Below are 26,354 nucleotides of genomic sequence, written 5' to 3'. Positions count from 1 at the left end.
GGGAGTTGGCACAGAACCCTGCAGAGCCTGCAGTAGAAGCCAGCTTCTCTAGGCTGGAGATGAAGAGATCTGAGCTCTGGGAACGTTCAAACTTTTGGACCAAACTTAACCTGAATCAATCACAACTCTATACCTTCCAGCCACTGAATCAGTATTATTTCCTTTAATGTTTGTCAGTTTGGGTTGCCTTTTTTTTTTTTTTTTTTTGTTACCTGCAAAATAAGGAGCCCAAGTTGGTGCTAGTGGTAAAGAAACTGCCAGCCAACGCAGGAAGCATAAAAGAGGAGGGTGGGGAAGATCCCTGGAGGAGGACAAGGCAGACTACTCCAGAATTCTTGCCTGGAGAATCCCACGGACAGAGGAGCCTAGTGGGCTGCAGTCTGTAGGGCACAGAGTCCAACACAACTGAAGCAACGTAGCATGAACGCAGGAAACAGTGCAGCCACAACAGCCTGGACTGGATAGAATTGTTTGGGTCCCAGAACACGTATTTATTTCAAGAGCACCATGATGCTACCTGTACTATGATGGGGACTGTGAAGGGAACAGACCAAAACTAGGCTGTCAGCTGGTAAAATAGACATGTGAGACGTTCACGGATGGCTTCCAAGCTGATGCCAGGGAGAAGGGAAAGAACCCAAAGACGCAGCTCGGGAGTTGGAAGTTATTACTCAGGCATGCAGGGGTGGGAAGAGGGGTGGGAGTGTCGAGTTGGCACCAGTTTTTCAGAAACGGCTGAATAGTAATCATGTTTTTGTGAATTAAAGGCTCCCCTGTTCTCACGATTGGTTCCTAAGGTAATCATGAAAAGTTTTCTAGTCAATAGAAAGAAATGGTCATTAATGGAAACTGCAGCCTTCATCGTTTAAGAAAGAGTGCTTATTTTCAATGCAGATAAAATATTTACTTAACAAAACAAAAAAAAAGGCATACTAATAAATGTCTATTATTCAGGTTACTCTAATCAGTGGATGCTAAAGAATGGCAAACCACTCTTTTAAATAAGCACTGTATTCATTCATTTGTCATTTTTGGAGTCTCTTTTTCAGTAAATAGTAATTTTGTTAAACTTTAAGGGTCACAGTTAAATGTTTAGCCTTGATTTTAATATTAGATCAGAGTCATTTTCCATGGTTTGCTCTTTTTCACAAATTATTGCTCTGCCTTGGTAAATTAATTGAAAGGAAATAGAATGAGACTAGGGTGAGCAGGGAAAATTTTCTTTAGCTTATTTTAAGAAAAAGAATATTCTTTCTTTGTCCATTCTGAACTTAGAAAATCTTTTTTTTTCTATATGATACTGAAATATTTAACAATTCATAAAAAAAACAGCATTTACATTAAAATACAACCTTAAATACAGCCCTGTAATTTTTACCAGGAACCTTGTAAAATAGGATGAATATACATGCACGAATACTAAAACAAAAAAGACCATTCAACATTCACATGAAAAAGCAGCATTAAACACAATGTAATAAATATCCAGGATATCAAATCCACAAATTGATCATTATTCTGATTTAGATCCTTTTTCCAGTTAAGCCTTTTACTGTATAATTTATTATAATAACCTTACAAGTTAAACATAACTAATTAAAAACAGAATTCAACTTAATCTGACTGCTGAAATAGCACAATTATCAATATATTGCAGCATATTTTAATTTATAACATATAAAACTGCCATTTTGGCAGGAAATACACATCCATATAACTAACTGCTCAATGAACTTCTTCTGCAATGTATAAAAAATGTCAGAGTCAATAGTATGAAAGGAAACAGAAGCTAATATTATTTCTGAGATAATTTTATTGCCTTAGCTCTTGGGCTTTGGCAAAAAATATCTTAAGTTTCAATATATATCATATAATTAAATACAGTATTTACAAAATAGAAAAAAATCCAGCAAAGTATTGTAAAAAAACACTGTCTTTACATATTTAAAGTGTGCTTTTCCTTACAATGCATGAGAGCCCTTTAAATTTTTACTTCCGATTGTCCCATATGCTTTTAAAATCCTTTCTTCCACCAATAATTCAGGGCTGAGTTTTTAAGAATGGAAACTGATCTATAATAAGAGTGTAAAGTGAAAGGTAAAGGTTGCTATATACCTTTCTGATGTTTTTCTAGATAAATTCTCTGGGTTAAAAGTCACTTAAAATCCAAATCATACATTTTACTTTTTACATTTTGCTTCTTTTGTTTTGTCACTAAATAACTCTAATAAACATGCTTTAAGAGATGCTGTATCACTTAGGAAGATTCTTTCTTTTGAAATGAATGAAAGTTTAAGTAGGCATCTACCACTTCTGTTAACCTGTCACCATCTTCTGTTTCAATGCACAAACAGTATTATTTCTTCACAAAAAACTGCTGAAAGAATAAATGAGATTCATGTTTACTGTTCCTTGTTGCTACAACAGGTGTTTTAAAAAGTGACTAATATTCACCCACCACTATTGAGTTAAATAACTGAGTTCCATAGTCCAGGATCTTATCCGGAGTATGGACCAGGTCTCTTGGCGTGAAGACTATTTTTCGTTCTTCCTTACAAGACAGATGATCTTCCTTGTATTTCAATTTATATTCCCTAAACAACCAAAATGTGAACCCAAACTTTTTCCATTTCAGAATCCCAAGAAATCCACATGCTTGGTGTGTGATTAGACATCAGATAAGAGGACCTCTGTGAGAGGCCGGAGGATCTGGGAATTCTGAGGAGGAGGCAGGAGTCAACTTCCCCAGCTCTGCACAGTGGGAGGCACCCTCTGGGTGGTATTCCCATTATACTTCTGTCACGGAGGACTCTTGCCCAAGGCTGGATGGAGTGGTTACTTGCAAGTGTGGACATCAGTCATGCTTTCACACCTCCTGCAGCGGACATAACAACACCAGATAAATTTGCATTCACATCTCTCCACGTGCCTGACCACATGGGTGTTGTAGCCTCGGCCACAGCAGAGGAGGTTGCAGCCATCGGCGCCCTCCGACGTGCGGTTGCACTCTCTGCCTTGAGTCCCTGGAATCCCGAGTTTCTTATCCTCAACACAGTAATTGGGAGACTTATTGACGTAGAGAAGATCATCCTTGCGGATTGGTATTTTCCTCTGATCTTTTTCTCTCCTGTGCATTTTCCTCTTTATTTTGTCTGAGATTTGGACACTGTTTTCATATTTATCCTTCAACAGATGGCCAATCTTTTCAAAAGAAGACATGGTTTTCCAGCATGTTTTCACAGCGCAGGAGCCGGAAACTCCGTGACAACGGCAGTCTAAAGACATCAACTTGGCGACAGCCTGCAATCAACAGGAACTGAGTGAAACATCGTTCATGAACTGTTTTACCCAACAACAGAAGCACCACCCACCTAATCTGGCTCTATTTCCTCCTATATAAAAGCAATGATTATATATTTCAATGAAAATAATAAAATGATTTTTAAAATACTTCAATTAAATAAGAAAATAAAATAATAATAATTTTAAAATAAGGATGTTTTTGGACCTAAAAAATCTTTTAGATCTCTTAGAATCCAAATGTTTGGTCCTTCTCTTGACCCTACAGAGCAAACCTTTCTAATTTAAAACTGCAGACCAGGCTAATAATGTCATCAGAGATGAGCTGAGATAACAAAGGGAAGCTACTTTTATTTCTAATCTCTCACTTAATCTTGGATGTCAGAGGATGTTCATTCATGCCTCCATGTTCCTGATACCATTCATTTTAGCATCTTGCTACTTGGAGTGTGGTTCATGGACCAACAGCACCAGCACAGACATGCAGACTCTGATCCCCCACCAAACCTGCAGAATCAAAATCTACATCTTTGTAAGATCCTCGGGTGACTTGTATACAACGCAGAAACACCTGTGGAACTTTACAAATAACCCCTGAGATTCTCACTTAATTTGTCAGGGTGGAGTCAAGGCAATGACTTCTACAAAGCTACTCAGATGATTCCAGGAGCATCCAAGGATGAGATCTACCAAAGTGAGTGTGCTTGGTTTTTATCACTGCAAAAACCAGTTATATTCACAGGGGTTTGGAGGCAGGGCCTGCTATCCCCTAGTCACAGACCACATGAGAAACCCTAAATTGGTCCAAAAAAGATGAGGCTGGAGAGTGTGGCTGCTCCCAACCAATTCTTCCCCCTCTTCTGGAAAATTAATTCAAAACATACGTCCTATTCTTGATGGATCGGTAGCACCATTCTAACATGGAAAAGAAATAATATTTATATGATTTTTCACTTCTAAGTGCTGAGTTATTTTATTCAGACTGAGGAATTAAATGAGATTACATACATTGGTAAGAGCCCACTGCCTGACACACATTTAGTTCAAAATAAATGCCCCCTTCCCCTGAGGAGGAAAGTATAGGAAGAGTTGAAATAAAATTTCAAATAGAGCTAACCAAGCGAAAACAATACAGAGATTTCTAAAACAGAAGTTTTAGAGTTCTAATTTCTTACATACCGGGCTAGTCGGCGTAACTTCCTTCAATCCCCAGAGGATGGCAGAGCAGATTAATAAATTGTCAGGACTAACTGGAGAGTTGACATTCTGTCAACATGCCGGGTAAAATAAAAAATGATCTATCCATTCAATAACTTAGAAATTATGTGTGTAATCCTCCAAAGAAAGAAAAAAACCCCACAGCTTAAATTCCACTTACAGTTCTTATCAAAACTATACAAAATGACAGGGGTTTATACTTAGCAATTTTCTACCACACTTGACATTGACATGTATGTGGAATGTTACATTTCTTAACAAATTAACTAAAGTTTCTGTACTATCTAATGAGACAGAGTATTTCAAACAATTTATTATATTTGCGACTTGAATGAGAGCATATGGTATTGATTTGTGTAATATTCAATAGTTTTTATTAGTGTTTAAAATAATAAACCAAACAACATTTAAACATTGCCCTTTATAGAATGCAACACATATGATTTTTTGAATTTATAAAACTAAGGAGCAAATAGATATGTCTATGTGTTATCTTCAGTAAAATTTATCTTTCAATGATACGAAAACAATTCATAGAGTATGGTACACGAACTGATTCAGTTAAATTGATGGCATTTGATATTCACAAAACCTTCAATTCTTTAAAATATCTCCAGGCAAATAAATGTTAAAAATATTGTGATCTGCCAACTTTTGTTCAGATTTTAAGTGTCCGAAGGATGTAGGAAAATGAGAGCTCAATCAATGCCAGGTAGCCATAAAACAAATTGTCCAAAGAAAGCCAAAAATCTAAGAATGTAAGTTGATGCGTTGAAATCTGATCATCGTTCGTTACAGTCATCACTTGTGATTTAGGACTGCCTCTTGCTCAGATTCTTGACTGAGGAGCTCACTTTTTCTTTTTATTAAGCAGTTCAGGCATCATGTAAGGTGTTGCCAATTTGCAAGGCATGGAGGATAGAACGGATGCTCACCAAAACACTTTTGAACCGTTTTAACTCTCTTCTATCGGTAAACTGCATCAAGAGGATGCAATAAAGACCAACTTCTTCAACAAATGAGACACCGCTAGGAACTCAATGATATTGGGAGACTCTGATCTGGCAGGTTTTCCCGCAATTCCTCAGCCCACAAAGTCCAAATCTGACACACTACCACCCAGGTTTGAAGGATAAAAGAGAAGACTGATTTTGAATCTGGGGATAACACCTGCTGAATTTGTGCTGAAATTTGGGGTGAGTTTCCTGCCGTAGAAAACAAGATACTTTTAAATACCTGGAGTTAACTAAATTTTCCAAAGATATTTTTAAGGAATGTTATTTTACTATCTTTTAATTCCATTACCCTTTTGTCCTTAAAAATAAGTATAAGAAAAGCATTTTTATTATACATGTGAATATTATTCACATTTATATTCTAGGATAGAAAGACAAATAACGTGACACACAATTTAAATGATGATACCTTTGTAAGACTCCAAGGAAGAAACTTGGGCAAATATGGATAAAATAAAGCAATGCAATCACCACAAGAATTTGATGAAATGCAGAGTTCAAAAGCAGATAACATGCAGACACACATACACACAGGATTTAACTCTACGGAGCTCAGTGTTCCTCAGAGCACATTTTCATAAATTATTTTACTTGATTTAGCTTGATAGGAAAAAATCCCTTGCATATAGTAGGTAGTTAATGAAGAACATGTACCTACTTATTATTCCAATTTGACAGAAAAATTAATAGCCTGGTTAAGACATTTGTCTTCCGTAAGGAAAACTGGAAATATATGATATGAAGTCTTTATATGCAGCAGGATAATTCTGGTAGAACAAAGAAAAATGAAAGTGGAAAATTCAAGTATATTTAAGAACACTTCAAAAATACATACTCTGAAGTTTTTCAGCTGGGAGTTTTAATTGATGTCAATAGCCATTCTGAGCTGCAATGATAGGAGAGTGATTTTCTAACAGGAAAAGTAAGAGAACAGCAAGCAAATGAGTTGTGTGTGGTTATGAAAAAATTCCTTTCTCTACTTAGTTGAGTTGTTAAGGTTTATAACGATATTAACAGAGGAATGTTTTATTAACTATTGCAAACAGATGTGCACATTTTGGTATAATATTTTTAAACTAGGGGAGAGCAATTAGGAGTGTAGCATTTAATCTACTGCGCTCCCTGTGTTAAGTTTTGGTTTGATAAATTTATGATGAAGTGAAATAGCAAAGATGCATCATTAACACTTAATGTAAAAATAGAAACCGCTTGAGAAGTGGTCTAAGAACTTTGACTCAGAGGTAACACAGCTGGAGGTGACTGTTTTCCAGGATATTGTGTTATCCAAACTTCACAGAAATGACCAAAAAAAAAAAAAAAAAAAACCATTATGGAACATTTTGTGACATTTCATTTTGTCCACTATCAGATGATCTGTTTAAGTTTTTATGAAAACAGTGACATAAATTGTATGACTATATGCAGAATTCCTATTTCTCTGATCCATTTTGTCCCTTTTAGTTCAAAAATATATTTGTATCTGCTGAAAAGCAAAACATTTGCATGTTATTCAAGTACTTATAAATATTCTTGAAACAGGTCAATGAAATTTGGGGGTGGGGCCCATGCCACTTTTTTGAGTTACTCATCATAAAACAAATTATGGGGTAGGGAAACTTAAAAGTTTATGAGGTGGACATGGGAAGAATGGAAATATTTTAAGCACACCAAAAGAAATACCCATAAATATTCCAAGTCACATTATTCCCAGAAGTTCTGCCCTTGGAAGACATCACATCATTCTGTTAGCCAATCACCATTCAGCAACATTATTCTTGGAGTCATAACTTTAGGAATGGTGTCAGAAACCAAGTGGGAATTAGAGTATTTAAGGTCAGCGGTTAGAAAATAATCTATTCTGCTCACAGCACTACTAAGCGCCAGTACCCACATTGCTCTGAACGCGTTCCTACATTTGGAGCTTGGGATTTTGAGATGAGGAAAATCAACTCAATTGAATGCAGACCTTGAAACCTTACACAGAAGAATATGCCTATTAGATTAAAATCCTAATGGCCAATATTGAAAATGTAGTTATTTGTTCTTCCATGTTAGATAATATCTTGGAAACTTGGTTGATTTTTGTTGTTGTTGCGGTAATGGTGGTGATGGTGGTTTTTTTTTTGACCACCAATGGAAAGAAAAATATTAAAATGTTTTGAATTGTAATACTTCATGAGAAAAGACCAACAAAAACATCAATGTAGTACCCTCAAAATATCCAGGTAATATTTTGTAATATTTTAAGATTCCATCTTGACCAATGTGGAAAAAATGAGATTCAGTGAAAAAACTGAAATTTATCCAAAATGCATATATACCTATAAGCTGAATTTTTGCTTCATAATTAGAAAAATAGCAAAAACCTCAGTAAACTGAGGAGATTGTTTTATTGCCAACAAACAGTGGATTTAAATTGATGCTGAATAGTTGTATGTTTTTAATAAAATCAGAATATAAATAGATCAGATCAAAGTTAATAGACGCAAATATTACTACCTAATTTAAAAAAAAATACATAAGATGGAATAAGATTAAATAACTGCCTAATATCACTAATAAAAATACATTTTAGAATACTTTGGGGCTTTTCATAAGGTTGGAGACAACTTTATTCAAAAGAATGAATTATCACATGAATTTCCAAGTTTTGTGTTCTGATTAAAGTCTTTTTTGTCTCTACCCAGCTATTCAAAGAATGACTAAAGAAGATTTAAGATCTAAGGTGACAATAAATATTCATTTAATTGTTTTCTTGTTTTTAAAACACACTAATTTGACCTGGGGTTTTTCTCTAGTTTAACTCTAGAGCTTTAAAGAACACATGTTAATTACATCTAATCTCTTTTACATCAATAATATTGTTAGAAATAATAAAAATTCCTTTACTAGATATTTAAACCGAAGTGAAAACTCATTCATTTAATCTTCTTAAATGTAAGAATATTAAGAAGAGACATGGTGTCAGCAGGAGTTACTTTAGTGAAATAACTTAGAATTTCAAAACAAAAAGTGAAAAGTTTACATAGCTATTTACTGATTTTCCTATTTCCTAATTTTCCATTTTGAATCAATATTCAAATTAAACTGAATATTCAAATTTGAATTTGAAATGTTATAGTGATATATTGAGTTTTCAGTTTTAGTATTTTAAACCAAAGTGGTTAAGTAAAGAAAACTGGCAGAAACTTGCAACTATTCCAAGCGGGTTCCATTTATTCACTTTCCAAAAATGTAAAACAAATGCAACATATACTTTAAATATTCCTGAGAGATACCGCAATTTACTTTAATTTATTGCAGGAGAATGTGGCAGATTGTAACGACTACTTTGGGACCTTTGCAGGTTATTGAATATTTACAATAATATAGGATATGTGGTGATATTCCCATCCTGAAAAGATTATTACAAAATAGAAAATATATATTCCTAAGAGAGGTTTTAACTGTTTTTGGAAAGTCACTATGAATTGCCAAGTAATTCAACTATGCTGTTGAACTCAAAGCTTATTGCATCAATATTCATTAAAATAAGTATATAAAAGTTAAATTAAGCTACAAATTATTCCATCTTAAGAAAATTTAGTATTAAACATTCATTTATAAGGTTAATTAGATGGTAATTCTTCAAATTTTCCTCTCCTTGAACCTTTAATATATCTATATTTTAAAATACCCAAACATTTAATACATCTATAGTTTTTTACATTTATCCATACTTCTGTTTTTACAACGAATCTACATTGCTTTATAATAACTACTTCCTTTAAATAACTTTTATTTTTTACAAAAATTATTGAGCTATGTATTCTGTAATGTATTTGAGAACATTTTGCTAGACAAAGGACAGACTAATAACTTCTTTAAGATGCCATTGCCAATGAAAAAATATATTTGAAAAAATATATTTAAAACAATAATGAAAATTCAAATTTGAGAAAATGAAATTTGATTCGGTCCCGTTAGAAAGGCAGATACTGTAAGTCTTATTTGGGTTTCTACAACTAATCATCTAAAGGGGTGGAATAAAACGACCCAATAGGCACTAATACTTCTAGTATTTTATAATTGGTGTTTTAGGTATACGAATATACAATCACATATATTAATACATTCTGTAACAAGATTCAAGTCACATCAGATGGAAACTTAAACTAAATCAATGTGGTCAGTACAGGCTCATGAAAGAAAAAAAACATTTATATATATAGTTGCTGTTTTACATATATAATAAAAAATTTCGTATATATATATATATATATATATATATATTTTTTTTTTTTTTTTAGCCTGAAAGAGTTTTAGTTCTTAAACCATTTGACTATTTGGTCAGATTGATCCAGAAATGCAACCCTAGTGCTATTATGCCTAAAGGCACTGGATTTCTATTCCATTTTCTAATACATACCTGCCTTCCAGCTTCATTGTTGTGCAGGTTCATTGCTAACAGCACTTTGCTTTCCTTTGCCGTGGTGTTTCTGATGGGGAAATCTAGGAACCTTCTGCTGAACCACATGCCGTACTGGACATCATCGGAGCATCCCCCCCAGTGCCAGCCTTCACTCGCTGAGCCGCCGTTCTGCAAGGTGGCGTCACAAGAGCACTCGGTCATGTTGCCTGCGCTGCATGACCTGGTCACAGAATGCACCAGGCCTGCAGCCATCACAGCATAAATAAATGCTGTTTCCTTGGTGCCTAGAATAAGAAATAAGTTGCTAAATGAATGAGCCATACCATTCTCTGCTTATGTTCATAACAAAGTCGCCTACTTACCCTCTTATCAGGAAAGCAACTTTTCAAGGGATGCTTTCATGAGTACACATTTACAAAGGACAATTTCATATTGTTCTCATGTTTTAAAAAAGCAACATTAACTTTCAGCATGATTTTCCTTTATTGTATGTCATTAATTGTCCTCATACCCTAAAATCATCTGTTTGTATTTTAAATTTGAGATATATGTCAGCACCCAGCTCAGCACTTAATAGACAATGAAAATTCAACAAATACACAGTGAATTCAAAATCTCTTGCATGGACACCGTAAATAGTAAGACAACGCCCCAAGGAGCCCCGCTTACCTTTCTCTTTAAATTTAAAACATTATCACAAAACGCAGGCTGAAAAATTGGTGCCACTTTTGTTTGTACAAAAAAATACATGTCAAGATGCAAACTAAAATTAAGCAAAGACTAAAGCAATTAGGAGATAAACGTTATAGTTTACTTTCACATCAAAGATGTTTTAACGATATATTGAATAACAATATTAATGTGAAAGTTAAATATTATATTCATATTCCTATATACAATATTATATCCTCTCACACTACTAAGGGCAATTAAAGATAATTGAAATGTCATCAGCAAAAAGAAAGAATTGTTATGGAAAACCGTTGAATACTGAGTATGGATATAACACACCTGCAATAGGTTTCGAGCTAAGATCTTTGAAAATTGAAATCCTATTAAAATATTAGTAAAATGGACTAAAAGGGACCCAGCAGGCGACTTTTCCCGTCCTTAGAGATGTTTAGATTTTAGTAGAAACGTTATCACGCCGTTGTCCAATAAACCTTTCAACAGCTGATGCCTCTACATTTCAGCAACTGTGAACACATTCTCTTTTTTCTCTTTTTTTCTTTTTGCAGGGAGTCGGTGCTCTTTCGAAAGGGTGTGACGGCCAAAGCGCAGCGGGGCAAAAGCGATGTTTGGCGGCGGTGAGTGTAGGGACCCGGCGGGGAAGGGTCAAAGGTGGAAGGGGAACGGAAATGAATATGAAAAACGACTAAGAATCTTTCAGAGCCCAGGTTCTGCAGTTCTTTGAATCTGCTGACACCTCTGTGCCTTTATCCTTACCAAGTCGCTAGGCACGTGGGAATGGGACTTGGTTTCCCTGCGGATTCCCGCGCCTCGGATGTGCGCACAGGAGAAAGGGTAGAAGGAAAGGAATAGAGGGGAAATCCAAAGTCGTGCTCGAGTTAGCCTCACGAGGGTTGTCCGGGAAAGTCCCTTTAAAATCGCCATTATTCCGTCTACGCGGTGTTCCCGGGAACCAACCACCGTGGGGTTTCGCTGCAATTAGCCACTTGTCCAGGGCTCAGCGCGCAGCGGAGCTGCTTAAATCAAAGCAGATGCGGCCTCGGCATTCCCTGCAGCCGACATCATGTTTCTCCAGCTGGTCCCCCACGTAGGGGGGCGCTACGGGGTCCGAGGGGTCGGCGGGGTGGAGCGTCAGAGTTTTTCTTCCAGCTCCAGCCGGGCGCCGCGGGAAGGAGGAAGAGCTACACTTCCACGCGCTGCGCTCTGGACCTGGGGTGTCACCCCACCCCCACCCAGGACCGCACCTGCACCCGGATCTGGCTTCCGTCGCCCCCTAATTTCCTTCCACTAAAGGACCTCTCTGGGGAATTTAAAGAGCGACGGTACCGTACGAGCACTGTTTAATTTACAGGAACTGCCAGCCGCGAGAGTCCCGGGACTCACCGCTGCTCAGCTCGTAGCCAAAGAGAGGGCTGGTGCCCGGAGGGGCGGCGGCGGCCACCAGGCAGTTCCATCTCTCGTGCCTGAACTGGCTTCTGCACTCCTGAATGCCCAGCCGGGCGCCCTCGCGGATGCTGGGCAGCAGGTACGGTTTCCTCTTGCACAGCTCCTTCTGGCGGCTGTTCAGAGGCAAGTTGGCACAGCCCAGCTTCTCCGGAACCCCAAAGGAGGCGATGCCCAACCACCTGTAAGACACGGCCGCCCCTGGCGTAAGCCGCTGCCCTGCTCTCCTCCCCATGCCCAGATGTTTACCCGAAATTTAGGTCACCCGCCCTAGGGCTCCCGCCCCTTCTCCCCCGCCCCAGCTGAGAGTTCTCTGAGGCTGGGCACCCCCTTTTGCCACAAATCCCGTGCGCCCCTGCTGCCCCCATACTCACATCCAGTTTCCTTGGGCTCCGCAGGGGAACAGCGCGAACACGGCTGCCCACAGCGCGCACAGGCGGGACAGTCCCAGGAGCGCTGCTCTGTCCATGGCCCCCGCATGGAGTCCCCCAGCCCCAGCCACTCCTCTTCGACCCTCCCCACCCAGAGGCCCGCCAGGCCAGGTCAGTTCCCCCGCACCAAGTTTTTCCTCGCCTCCCTTGTCCCTGCAGACAACGTAAAAAGGTCAGCCGTAGTAGGTGTTCTAAGCAGCTTTCCCCTCGCGAGCGGGGAGCAGCGTGAGGAAGTTGAGAAAGTAGCCTGGGGCCCTCCTCCGGCGCCAAGTTGGAGATGTGCAGGAGATGCGGGAGCGTCCGTCGCATTCCAAGGTGAGAAACTTCTGTTGATGTAGCTCTGTCTCCATCGCCCCCGGCCTCTCCTCCCATCTCCTCCCCCCACCCTGGCTGCGCCTGGAACCTGATTGGCCCAGCTTCAGCCCCTCATCTCATCATCCCCGGACTTCAGGCTCCCATTGGCTGAGAGCGGACTCCGCGGGGGGCGCTCGGGCCCGCTGCTTCCCGACAGCAGGTCCAGACCCTGTGTTCCCGACCTTTCCTCCCGTCTCAGTCTCCAGAGAGTGGGTCTCTGCGGGAGGAATATTGATACAAGCCGAAGACTGTAGGGGCGCTTCTGTCTTGATAAACCTGGGCGAAGGTGTGGGTTGAACGGGCGATGTTGGAGAGCCACCCACCCCAGTCGCATATGGATTAATTACACTCTGGGTGGAGTGGCTGGAAATTCTCACTGCTCACCGTTCTTTCCTCTCCTTTACCTCACAGAAGAATAATTTTTTGAGTCTGGGTTGGTACCAAAAAGTTGACTTGTCCACACCCTGACTGAGGTCTCAACATGTCAGCAGACTCGAGAATGACAGAAATATACTATCAAGCTTGACATCTGTCGTCGTCTGTGCAGACATTTACTTTTATCGAAAGGGAAGATTCTAGCCTAGCATCTATTAATAATCTATCATATTTAAATTGTGCTAGGTGATTTCATTTTGCCGATTTGTCTTTTTTTTTTTCCTGCGATCTTTGAGAGCACTGTCAGAGATGGAGGGCAGAGAGTGGATGTGAGTGAGAACTGTCTGGAGAGTTCTAAAAAAATTGACGGTCCTGTTCTCCTCAATGCACACTATGCCTTTCTCAGGGAATCTGGACATACTTAAGACAAATTTTAGAAACTTATTTATGAAACACCTACTGTGTGTCCAGTACTGTGGGAATTTCTGAAGAGAAGATCCCTTTCCTTAAAGGCACAAACCAGCCATAGAGACAAGTCTGAAACAAATTAATTTGAGATTATTAATAAAGAAAAGCATAGAATCCAGCAAGTTACTCTTCTGGAGGCAAAGAGTTCAGATGCAGGAGAATGTTCTGGTGCCTGGCAGTTTAGAAAGATTAGCTAACCAGTGTTTTCCAGGATAGAATATCTCTGGGGAGAGCTCTGAAGTCAGGTGGCACATGCTTTTAGCTGTGATATCAGAAAACTCTGTCTCACCTAATTGGCAATAGGAAATGTGTATGAGAGGCATCACCTACTCCTCAGAGGACTTCTGAAATGTTAATGAAATCTCAGGCTATACCAGCTTGTGTGTGTGTCATTCAGTCATGTCCAACTCTTTGTAACCTTATGGGCCTTAGCCCACCAGGCTCCTCTCTCCATGGAATTCTCCAGACAAGAATACTGGAATGGGGAGCCATTCCCTTCTCCAGGGGATCTTCCTGACCCAGGGTTTGAACCCAGATCTCCTGCTTGAAGCAGATTCTTTGCCATCTGAGCCACCAGGGAAGTCCAGCTTAGTAGGTTCCAAATTCCAGACTTACTCAAATTAAAGATTTACTTTATTTGCTTTACCAGCAAATAAAGTATTTTATTTGCTGTATATCCTATTGGCCCAGAACAATAAAAACTCACTGAAATTCCCATCTTCTCCCATTCATTCCTTTATCCAACAAATATTTATTGAGTGAACGCTATGTACCAGGTCCTAAAGCCACATTGTAATTTTTAGAGAGTCAAGTTGATGATAGGGTGCAGTTACGGATCCAGAAATATTTTGGCTAATGGCTAGTGGCCTCTCTGAGAATCAGAGCCTTCATCCAAGCTCACTTTATTCTGCAGGCCTCTCCAGGAGGCATCGTGGAGCACTCCCTGCTGAACCCCTGCCATGGGGCCCAGTACACCAGATTCTGGTTTTGAACACAATTTACTGAAGGGATTAACGTGGTGAGGAACATCCTGAGCAGATACCTAAGTGGTCGAGATGGTGTAATTAGAGAAGAGGCTTCCTCTGCAGGGGTACTGAGGGATTGGAGAACGTGAATACTTGAGGGTGATTTTTTGAGCCAATTATGATACATGTTTTAAGGGAGTTGCTGGATTTTTTTCTTTTAGAAAGATATACTGAGCCTCTGTTATGGGTTAAAAAGTGGGGCTAGATAACAGTGAGTTAAATAGTAGTGGAGTTCACAGCCCCATTGACAAGACTGACAAAGAGGCAGGGGGTCATAGCCAGTGTGGTGAACGCACTAGGGACGTATGGCGCGCCAGGAACACGCAGGGGATTACTTAATCTAGTTTGGGAACGGGGTGACTTGAATGTTGCCTTTGTTGCTACTCTTGTGGTCAAGCACTGTCCAGGCATCCAGATAAACCATGAGAGGGCCACTCACAGCATTCTATTCTTAGAGTCACTGGGTCAACTATTTTCAAGTCCAAGACAGTTTCAGGGCCTTATACCTCTTGTGTATAATCTGAGGCCTCAGGGATCATTCTGTCCATACCTTTAAAGCAAAGAAAACATTTCCAGAAGTTGGTCCAACTGAAGAATCAAGCTTATCATTCAATGAGCAGACATTTAAGTGCTTATTTTGCATCAGACGTCTCAAACTCTCATGCACTGAGAGCCTACATCCCCTCACTCCTTGCCCCTCTCGCCACCCTGGGTTTTCTCTTAACTCTCTGTCTTTCTCTTGTCACTTCACACAAAGATTCAAACTCCTCAAGTTGGTACTCATTTTATAGATAAAGAAATGAACTTAGAGAGATTAAGAAACTTGCTTAAGACCACTCAGTTAGAAAATAGTAGAGTCAAAAATAGATCTGATTTTGGAAGTTTTGTGCTTTCTACCACACCATACTGCTGCAGAACCTAATTAAAAAGTACTGATTGCTTGCTTTCTCTCTCTCTTTTTTTTTTTGGACCAAATCGCAGGTATCTGGTCTCAAGGTCCAAATTCCTCTTTAGTGATCTTTATACCACAGTTCACAGGTCTCTCAGTCAAAAGAGTTGTTCTGTTCTCTGAAGATTAAAAAAAAAACAAACCCTCAATGGATAGGTGGGCCTCCTGAGGAGGTCTCCCCGAAGTCCAGTTTCTCAGAGGTGAATGGTAGTCTGCGTGGGTGTCTTTCTGTTTCCCACTCTTTGCTGTTTGGATTGTGTGCACTGGGAGAAAGAGTGGAAAGAGCATGGGGCAGAATTGGGTGATGGGGCTTCCAGTCAGCAGGTTTCCACCTTGCACAGTCAATTTCAACTTTGAGTCTCAGTTTTCTCACTTGTAAAATGATGAAAAGCTCTTTCGGTTCTAAAACTCTAATTGGAGTTCCCACAGGGCTGGAGAGAGGGAGGTGGTGTGTGTGGTTATGTGTGATTGTGTATGCCTGCGTGTGGCAGGGTGCGAGGGACTCACTTTGCTAATGAATTTGCACTCCTAGGAGGAGGAACCTCAGCTATTGGGTTTGGCAGAGAGGGGCCCCTGGTCTTAGGATGGCACAGGCTAGGGTGTTTTGCCTTCCATTTTTTACCTTCAGTTCCGCTTTTCCTTGTGGATTTCAATTTAAACTAATTATTGACAGAAGTATTATGTATTATATAAATGTACAATTTATGTTGAATTTATAATTATATAAATTATCATTTTCATATTTATAATTTATAATAACATAATTATTGTAATCTGATCAGGTCACATGAAACTTTAGAAGATGTAAAAAGTTACAGATATCTTCTTTATCTTGAAATATGAAGGTAAAGGGCTCCTTCAGAATCTAATTTGTACCTCTTATTAATTAGAAGTAGTTCATTTCTAGTATCACTAGTGGGGATTATGCTCTCTTTAGCTTTAAATTAAAGCTAAAGAATAAAGTTAATGATGAGTCGAATCCAAACATATCCACAACTACATGTTTCAAATTGCTTATTTCTTTAGCAGCGAGAAGAAGTCTCATTCCCTATCTATTATTTTTGGTTTGTAATTGGGAGAGAGAATGCAATATTAACTGGTCAACAGGGTATAATGTGGTGCTTATTGTCTTATGCAAGCTTTCTAAAAATGATGTAAAGATAATGCCATTAATTGTTCATAAAATGGGAGCTGCAATTATATCATCTCATGATCTGAGCCCAGCTATCTAAAATTTGATTAATGCCGTTAAGCAAAGCACAGTGTAATTCCAAGTTTGCACAGGTTACTGAAGCATCCGTAGTTTTTTGATCCAGCAAGGAAGTACTTGATTTGTTTCTGTAGCAGGGGTAAGGTGTTTTTAGCTACATTCTAGAAAAGAGGATGTAGGAGGGAGAGTCAGAGGAAATACTCACTTCATTCAAAGAAGCTCTTCTGAGAAACTGAATCTCACCGGCCGGGCCAATTGAACCAAGAGAAGTAGCTACACAGCAATAAATCCCACCTCCCACCCAGGACAATTGTAGATTATTAGTTGTTGAACCCAGCGGAGTCTGTGCCTTCTGGTTGTTTTTCCCAGTCCCTGAGAAACTCAGCAAAAAGTCTGCCTGAACAGATATGCCTTGAACTCTGCCTTTGGCAGTCCATCAGAGAACGAGACTTCTAAGGGCCTTGTTGTAAGAATTTCTGCTGCAGATCACAGAGACTTATGTTCTGGAAACTGATACCAGAAGCACCCCAGCTGGTCTTAACTCCCGTGATGGAACAGAAGAGCAGAGGTGACTTTTGACATAACTGGGTCCTCATCCATTCTATTTTAAATTCCACCTGGATGCTACCAGGGTGGATCGGAGCACAGGCTTGTGACCACTGGCTCTCAGGAGGGGGCGGGGAATGGCATTCTGGATGTCCTGCTGCCCTTTGGTGGCCTGAAAAGCCCGACTTGGAGCAGCAGAGGCGACACGAGTAATGAAACCAGGAGAAGGGGCAAGGGGTGGAGAAGGATGCTCTCTTGTCTTGCTTTTAAATTTTTCACAACTTTGAAAGTAAAAAAAAAAAGTTTTTTTTGTTTACTTGTCCTAGAAATTAAGATTGAAGAAACCTCATTAAGTGTTTATTAGAAAGTGGCTTATCTCTAATGATATTTTGTACTGGTTATTCAATCTTTCAGAATGAGGGAATAAAAGTAAAATACGATCCTTGAAAAGCAGGACTGGTCACTATTTGTCAAAACTGAAATCCGTGGAGAACGTTAAATCTCTTCATACCCCTTTTCATTTTTTTTTTTCCTGAATTCTGCAAAACAAAGCAACTCAATTAATGAATTGTTATTGACCTTAATAAGTTATCATGAAAACTACTTCAGAAAATCTGGACTTTTATTTTTTTAAGGAGTACTGTTTATGGAGAGAGCACTGGGCTGTCTATAATGGAAAAAAATAAATTTTCTCTCTTTTTTCCTTTCTCTTTTACTAAAATTGAGCCGTCTCAAACTTTAAGGGAAAAAACTTAAAGGGAAAAGTAGTTTTAGAAAGAACTGACGGTGTCTATCTTATTCCAACTGTTGGTCTGCATAATACATTTAATTGTTGTGATGTAATAAATATCCTGCTGTCAACAAAATGCCAGTCAAAATTCAATAAATGCTGAAACTGTATATTGGAGGCTGTTCCTACATTTAACCGTTGGATACTGTCTTCATTATGGTGGGCAGCGTGTGGAAGTGGGTTTGTTAAGTCTGGTCAACTGACAGTTATCATTTCGTGTTTACTCTTCTTCACCTAGTGGTGAATCACATTTAAATTTAGCTTTCATTTGTTCACTTTCCAGACTGAAACCTTTAATGACTTCTTATTTACTCTTTTAAACCTTTTGGTTTGACTTTTAAAAATCCTTCACTCAGGATTTGTCCATAGCTGTCATTTTTTATTAAATTCACTCTATTTCCTCATGCTTATTCCCTCTAGGCAGCCCAGCTTCTTTCTTCCCTTTTCCACAAGCAAAGTCTGCATGTTTCTATTTCCATTACTTGAGAAACACTCTCTCTCCATGCCTAGAATTTTTTCCCTTTCCTCCCAAGCCCACCTACCCATTCTTTATGTCACATTTCTTCAGGAAGCCTTCCACAGTTCACCATATTAAAGCCTCTCTGTCTTCTACTTCACCCGAGGTACCTACCAGAAAATGTATCCTTTAATTTATTTCTGCTTTCTGAGGGTTTAACATGCCTTCATTGTAAGTCACCAATTAGATTATAAACCTCTTCAAATCAAAGAATACAAGGACTTGTTTTGCATCCGTCTCAATGCCTACAACTAGGCAAATGTGTAGTAGATACTCGATATTGGTTGTGTGGTTGTTGCTTTAATAGATAAAGCATCTCTTTTAATGCTGGAATAAGTGAAGCATCAAGTCGAAAACTGTCAGCTTTGATATAATCTACTAATTTGCCACTTTTCTATTGGAAATTCGCCATGACTTGTACCTAGGATGCTGCATTAGTGCGGGCCACGTGGTTTGCACAGTTTCCAAGAGGACCACCAGATTGCTAGGTCTAGAGTATTCACAGCTTCGGTTTCTGCTAGTGTTAAAATCAGTAAATAAATGGATACTCTTAAATCTTTCTGACAAATCTGTAACCCTGCCACATGCTCTTTCCAGGTATGTCTGTTGAGCTCTGCTAATAACTCCTACTCTTACTGGAGCTGTCTCTAGAGACGGCTTTTATTCCAGTCGGCAAGTGCTCAGAGCCCAGGAGATTTACAAGCGTTCAGAGACATAAACACGGATGGCGGAGAAGGTGCGAGGTGTGTTCCAACTGCAGCCCTCTCACCTTCTGTTAGTGATTACGGGAAGGGAGGCATCAATACAAAAACAGCCGGTTCGAGGGCTCTCAAGTTCGCAATCTGATGAAGTCTTCTGGTGCCAGACCAACTTCTGGGGTTGTCACATGGCTTAGGGAAGCAGCTTCCAAAATGTGCTGAAAACCACAATATTGATATGCTGGGCCACATGCCAGAACGGAGCCTGAGTCCAGCCGGCTGGGTAAAGGATTCCAGTTGCTACTTTAGCACCGGCGTATTGTCTGCAGTCCCCGGGGCACACTCACGAAACCAGCACCAGACAAACCCAGTGGAGCCACTTTTTAATGCTGTTTTGGGGAGAGAGCTAGTATTTGCCTTATAGGTTAACTGAGTTATGGCAGGCTTCGGCAGAATGGAGTTTTCCTTCAGGAACTGATTTGGCCTCCAGCATATCTTAATCTTGGAGTGATTGTTGGCAGTCCAGGGTGGGGTTCGGCTCTGGAATCTTCCCCTTTGCTACTTCCCTCCTCTCCCTGCCCCAGAGGTCCCGATGAATAAAGCATGCACACAGAGAACTGAACCAGTCTGGGCAAAGTATCAGGTTTATCAGTCGAGCTTTGATTATGCAAAGTGAAGTTTTCTATTCCTTCCCTCTGAATTGAAGATAGCAAGGCAGCGCCCGTAGATCCCCCCAGTCTCACGCTGAGAAGCTGGGCCTGAGAGAGGAGGCTGGCGGGAGGCCACTGGAAGTGGAGAGGGCAGCTCACTCTCCCGAAGCATATGCCCACCAGGCCTGTGAAGAGGGCATGTGGGGCTATCTTGCTTTGGAGGCACCCCAGTGGTGTCAGGGACCAATGGACTGGCCACTCTTTGTCTGCAGGGGAGGAGTAACCATGAGATAGGAAATAAGGTACAGATTTCCTCATCATGGAAGAAAGAAATGAGAGTGCAGATACTTGAAGGATGTTTTCACTTCCTGGGGCAGAGAGAGCAAGATAATCAGCTCTCTCCCTACTGATAATCAGCGGATAATCAGTCTGCTGTCTTCTGTAAAATGCAGCATTGCAAGCCCTCAAGATAGATGCCCAGGCAGATGAAGAACTCTCATGGGAGCTATGGGCAGTAGAACTATAAAGGCTGTGGACTGTATTCTGAGAAAAGGCAAGCTATGCAGTGATGATTAGCATCGATGTAGGGAGCTGTGAGTCAGAGGCACAACAATGCTCATTGCAGCCCTAGCCCCCCCCCCCCCCCACCCGTGCCCTTTGAAGGCCCTCTTGATTGTACTTACGAACCCAGAGGAGCAGATGGATGAATTCACCGAAAATCATAGTGTCCCTGAATAAGGCCAGCCTCCTCCACTTATTTAACCTCAGAGCACATCATTTGGTTTATTTTTTGACTTGTAGTTTCCATGGGTAACTGTAAAATTAATTCATTGTCCCTCACAGGTTGTCATCATCTCAGGGAAGTGGCCTAGAAATATGTTGGTTGGTCTACAGTAATCAATACAAGGTTAGAAAGGTAGAGGAGGCGAAGTCACAAAATAGGTCATCGACAGGAGGCTTAACATAGGAGGATAAATTTGAAAACTATATGGTCATATGGATGTAGATGGATGTTCATTAAAATGCTGAAGAAATATTTTGATTAATTTCATATGCAAAATTGTTTGTTGATAAGCTGCATACAATTTTAGACCAGGCAAAACACGTTAGAGCTGCTTATGATTGCATATAAAGAAATAAGTTATATTTTTTCAGGATAATTTAAGTCATTTGATAACACATAACGGAGGGTTATTTTTGTTAATTGTTTGCTTTAGGGTGTGTCTTGACTTGGCATTCCAAAGCAAAAGAAAGGAGTTGAAAATCATAAATATATTTCACAGCTAGAGAAAACAGAAGAACCACTTACAAAGATTAAGGTCACACAGCATTATTTACCTTTCTGACTGAGTTCTATTCAGTAAGCCTCTTGGACTCTTTCTTTCTTGTAATCTTTCTGTGCTTTTTTCCCTCATATTTAAACTATATCTACCATTCTGTAATCTAATCAAAATAGTACAATAGAAAATCAAGGGAACTTTGCAAAACAGCTTAAATAAAAGCATCCTTCTACTAAAGTTCTCACACTACTACAGGTTTTTAAAAATTATTTATATGACATAATTAAACAATTATCTAAGTCTTGTAACAAAAAAGAAAAACAGAAGTGTCCTACTTCCCCATTTGCCGTATATTATTCTGTAAGAATAATAACTTTCAGCTCTTTTAGCTGAATTCTTTTGGTATTTTGCTCCAACTTGTTAAGTATCATCCTTGTACTGTTACTTCTTAATTTTGAAAATTTTAGGCATTGTCTGTAACTTTCCACTGTGGAAGTTGAGGATTTGCTCTGTTTCCCCAGCCCTACTCCCTCATACGTATTTTTGTAGCCTTTATATTTCCAATACAGATGTCAAAAAATTGTGGTTAGATCAGCAGTCAGTTTTTATATTATTGTGGCACATAATGTTATTGATGCTAAGCTATGTAGCATACCATGATTATTTCCTTTCTTTTCTTTACTTGCCTTTTCTCCCTATTTTCCTGTTTTGCTTTCGTTTTTTTAATTTGTTTTTTGACCATGTCTTGCTCGTGTGGGATCTTAGTTCCTGGACAAGGGATCTAACTCTCATCCCCTATAGTGAAAGCCCCGAGACTTAACCCTGGACCACCGAGGAAAGCCCCTATTTTCCTGGCTTCTATGTGCTTATCACGAATCTAACCCCAAGCCTCTCAATTTTCTAAATGTCCTCAAATGAGTCAGTGCGTGTGTGTGCTTGCTGAGTCCCTTCTATCGTGTCTGACTTTTTGGAACCCTATGGAATGTAGCCCGACGGCCTCCTCTTTCCATGGGTTCTCCAGGCAAGAATACAGGAGTGGGTTACCATGCCCTCCTCAAGGGGATCTTCTTGACCCAGGAATTGAAACTGAATCGCCTGCGGCTTCTGCACTGGGGGCGGATTCTTTACCGCTGAGCCACGAGAGCAGCCCCAGATGAATCAGAAGTTTCATCAGTTCTATATTTTTGGCAGTGTGTCCCCACGTCCTGTGACCTGCCCCCACCTGGATTGGTTGTCTTCACATCTGTGATCTGCTTCACCATCATCACAGAGATCACATTTTTCTTGTGTCTTTGTAGAAACCTCAGTTTCTGAATCTTATCTATTTCCCATTATTGTTATATTCCTCTAAACTAGGGGAGCACATACTCCTGTAGCTTCCCAAGAAAGAGTGAATGGGAGATAAACTAAGCTTTATGAGAACTTGCCTGTCTTAGAATAGCTCTTTCCCATTCTAGCAGTATGACTAGTATCACATTCTAGGTTAGGGATAATTTCCTTTCAGAATTTTGAACACACTTCTCCATTGTTTTCTAGCTCCCATTTTTACTATCAAAATACCAGAATGTACTATAATTCCAGATCCTTTTGTATATGAATTAATTTTTTCCTTTGATATCTTTTAAAATCTCTTTCTCTATGATATTTGAAAATTTCATGATGGTGTGGCTAGATGTTGGTGTCTTTTCACCTACTCTAGACTCTCAGTAGACCATCTTAATGTGAAAATTAGGTTTTTATAGGAAAAACATTTTTAAATTGTTTCATTGATGATTTTCTTTCCTCTGTGTCCTTTCTCCTTTTTTAGAACTTTTATTTTGTGAGGGTTGGATCAACTTTCTGGTTCTGTAAATTTTGTAACTACTCTGTTCTAATGTCGTATCTTTTTTTCCCTCTGATTTCTACGAGAGTTTCTCAGTTGTATCATTTTTTGCTTCTATTGAATTTTTCTTTTCTGCTAGTATACATGTGGATATGTGAATATGTGCATGTGTGTGTGATTTCCAAGAGATCGTCTTTACATTCTCTGCATGTTTCATTTCAAAATTAATTAATATCCTGTGGTGATTTTAAGGGTGTGATATCTTCTTGCCATTTTTAGTATATGTATTAGTTTCTTATTACTGCTATAGAAATTCTCACAATTTTAGTGACTTAAAATAACATATATTTTTTATGTTACAGAGGCTTTCCTGGTGACTCAGTGGTAAAGAATCTGCCTACCAATGCAGGAGATGCAAGTTCCATCCCTGGATCAAGAAGATCCCCTGGAGGAGGAAATGGAAACCCACTCCAGTATTCTTTACTGGGAAAATTCCATGGACAGAGGAGCCTTGCAGGCTACAGTCCACGGGGTCACAAAGAGCTGGACACGACTGAAGCGACCGAGCACACATCATATTACAGTACTGGAGGTCAGATGTCTGTAGGGTGGATCTGTGGGCCAGCAGGGCGGCGCTCCTTCTGAAGGCTCAAGGGGAAAATCTCTTGCCTTGCCATTTCTAGCTTCTAGAGGCTGCCTGCATTCCTTGGCTGCCTCAAGTCACTCTGACCTCTGGTTCTATGTCCTCTGACCTCCTTCCCTGACTGTGACCCTCCTGTCTCCTTCTCATAAGGACTTTGCTGATTATGTTGGGATCATGTGGAAAACCTAGGAATATCTCTCCCTTTCAAGATTCTGACCTTAATTACACCTGCAGAATCTCTTTTGCCACGTAAGGTAACACACAAGTACATCCTAAGACTCAGAACGTTGTAGTGGGTTGAGTGGTGTCCCCTCCAAAAAATGCCTGCACTGCCTCATACCCAGGACCTGTGAATATGATCTTATTTGAATTTTTCTGAACTATATTTCTTTGCAGACATAATTAAATTCAGAATCTTAAATGATATTGTCATGGATAGTCTGGTTGGGCCCCAAACCCAATGACAAGAGCCCTCATGAAGGATGGCAGAGAAGACAAAGAGGAAAGGGAGGATGTGGTGTGAAGGCTGAGGAGGACCTTGGAGCAGTGTGACAGGGAACATTTGGAGCCACGAGCCGCTGGAGGAGGGGGACTTCCCTGGTGGTTCAGTGGTTAAGAATCCACCTTCCAATGCAGGGGACACGGGTTCAATCCCTGGTTGGGCAACTAAGATGCCGTGTGCTTCAGGGCAACTAAGCCTGGGCACCACTATGAGAAAGAAGCAGATCTCATGTGCCACAGCTAAGATTTGATGCAGCCAAAAATAAGTAAATAAATATTAAAAAAAAAAAAAGAAGCTGGAGGCAAGGAAGTATTCTCCTCTAGAGCCTGCACTGGGACTCTAGCCCTACTGACATCATTTTTTTCGGATTTCTGGTCTGCAAAACTGTGAGCGAACGAAGTTCTGCTCTTTTTAAGGCACTCTGTGGTATTTTGTTATGACAACTCTGAAAAACCAGTACAGATGTGGACATATTTGGGGGGCCATTATTCTGTCTAACATAGTATATTAATGATATTATTTGCAATTTTCTTACCCCTGCTTATTGCTTTCTTCAGTTTGTTTTGTCTCTATCTGTCATTACAGAAGCTTGCCTCAGATGCTCAGGATTACGAGTGGTGTGGTTAAAGTCAGTTAGCTCTGAGCATATGGGTAGGACTTACTGATGTTAGAGTGATCTCAATGGGTCATTTTGGTAGCAAATCTTTAATACCAGTATGTTTATGTCTTGTCTCTTAGACTAGTCAGGTTCCCCCCAAAAGACTATCCCAGTCTCCTGTTTTGGTGATATTGGCTAATGTATTTCAGTCTAGCAGAGAGGAGGACTTGAGAGGTTCACTGTTTAAATATTGTGTGGGTTTGTTTGTTTCAGTATGACTAGCCTTGTACAGAAAATCTAATAAAGACCTCACTGAAATATCTTGGTAACTTAAAGGGTTAAGCTTCCACACTGGAAACACTTGAATCAAAATAAAGGACAATTTTTATTACTAGGAAATGTAAGAAGTACACTTAGCAAAGGAGTGACCATGGTTAGGTTTATTCTCAAAACAATAAAACTCTCATGATTCTGAAGATTAAGCTAAGAAAAGGATTAGTCCTTTTCAAAAGTACCACTAATCAAATTAGTCAGTAAAAAGTAAGACGTTTTTCTTTTTCGACTACAATTAGCCTCTCTCTGATTAAGAGCATCTCTGTATATTGTTAGCAATGCAGTTACCTAATGGCTATAAAACCAAACACACATCTGGATAATTGAAAATGTTAGCTTCCAATTGGAGACGATGACCCATTGTTGCCTGTTTGTGGCACAGCCTCTAAGTTCCACTTGCTGAATTTGTGGTTAACTCTTAGAGCATTTTGGCTGACGGATTATCATGACACCAAATGACATCTGCTACCACTTCATAAGGTTTCTAAACCCCCTCTTTCTTTCTTGATCCCATTCCTTTCTTTCCTTTATTCTCATGTTCTCTTGCTCCCTCTTTTTAGTTTTCTTTCCTTCTTGTAACCTGATGACCAAAACTGGCTTGCCTTCCCAAATGGTGTACTAGCCAAAAAACAAAACAAAACAACCCTGATCTTTCTGGAACTGCGAGAATTGGTGGTTTAAGTGTTTGAATCCTGTTCCCCCAAGAAAACTTTGGCCAGTGGTCATCTTTCAGTGCAATGTAGAAATAAACACTGCAAAGTCGAGCATACTCTGTTTAGGCTAACAGCTATGCTTTGTATTTGCAGGGAAGAGACGGAAGAATAGAAGTTTTTTGTAGTTTACCCTCAGGCCACTAAAATACCTTACTTTTCTGGAGACCAGATACATGGTCAAATTTTAAAAATCCTTTAAAGTCCTTTACAACATGGAATTTCACCACTGTGTACTTTAATCTGCCTTGTTTACCAGTGACTATTCACATCTTAGAAGCTTGATGAACATATGTTCCCGTATAAATGATGTGGAGGAGTCTGTGTAGAAGCTCTGGGGGCAAGGACTACTGTCATTGTACACTTGACTAAGTA

At 39.6% G+C, this 26,354-nt stretch overlaps 1 protein-coding gene across 1 annotated transcript; it reads right to left on the bottom strand.

Annotated features, from left to right (window-relative positions):
* Positions 1-931: 931 nt before the first annotated feature.
* Positions 932-12,867, bottom strand: WNT16 (Wnt family member 16). Its single transcript, XM_065938751.1, has 4 exons — positions 12,453-12,867; positions 12,019-12,260; positions 9,943-10,229; positions 932-3,300 (listed from the first exon to the last, which is right to left on the bottom strand). The coding sequence occupies exons 1-4, from the start codon at positions 12,545-12,547 to the stop codon at positions 2,836-2,838; spliced, it is 1,089 nt and encodes a 362-aa protein (XP_065794823.1). The 5' UTR covers positions 12,548-12,867; the 3' UTR covers positions 932-2,835.
* Positions 12,868-26,354: the final 13,487 nt, after the last annotated feature.

This window comes from Muntiacus reevesi, chromosome 6 (assembly GCF_963930625.1).
Source record: "Muntiacus reevesi chromosome 6, mMunRee1.1, whole genome shotgun sequence".
NCBI lineage: Eukaryota > Metazoa > Chordata > Mammalia > Artiodactyla > Cervidae > Muntiacus > Muntiacus reevesi.
This window is presented reverse-complemented; position numbering and strand designations above follow the sequence as displayed.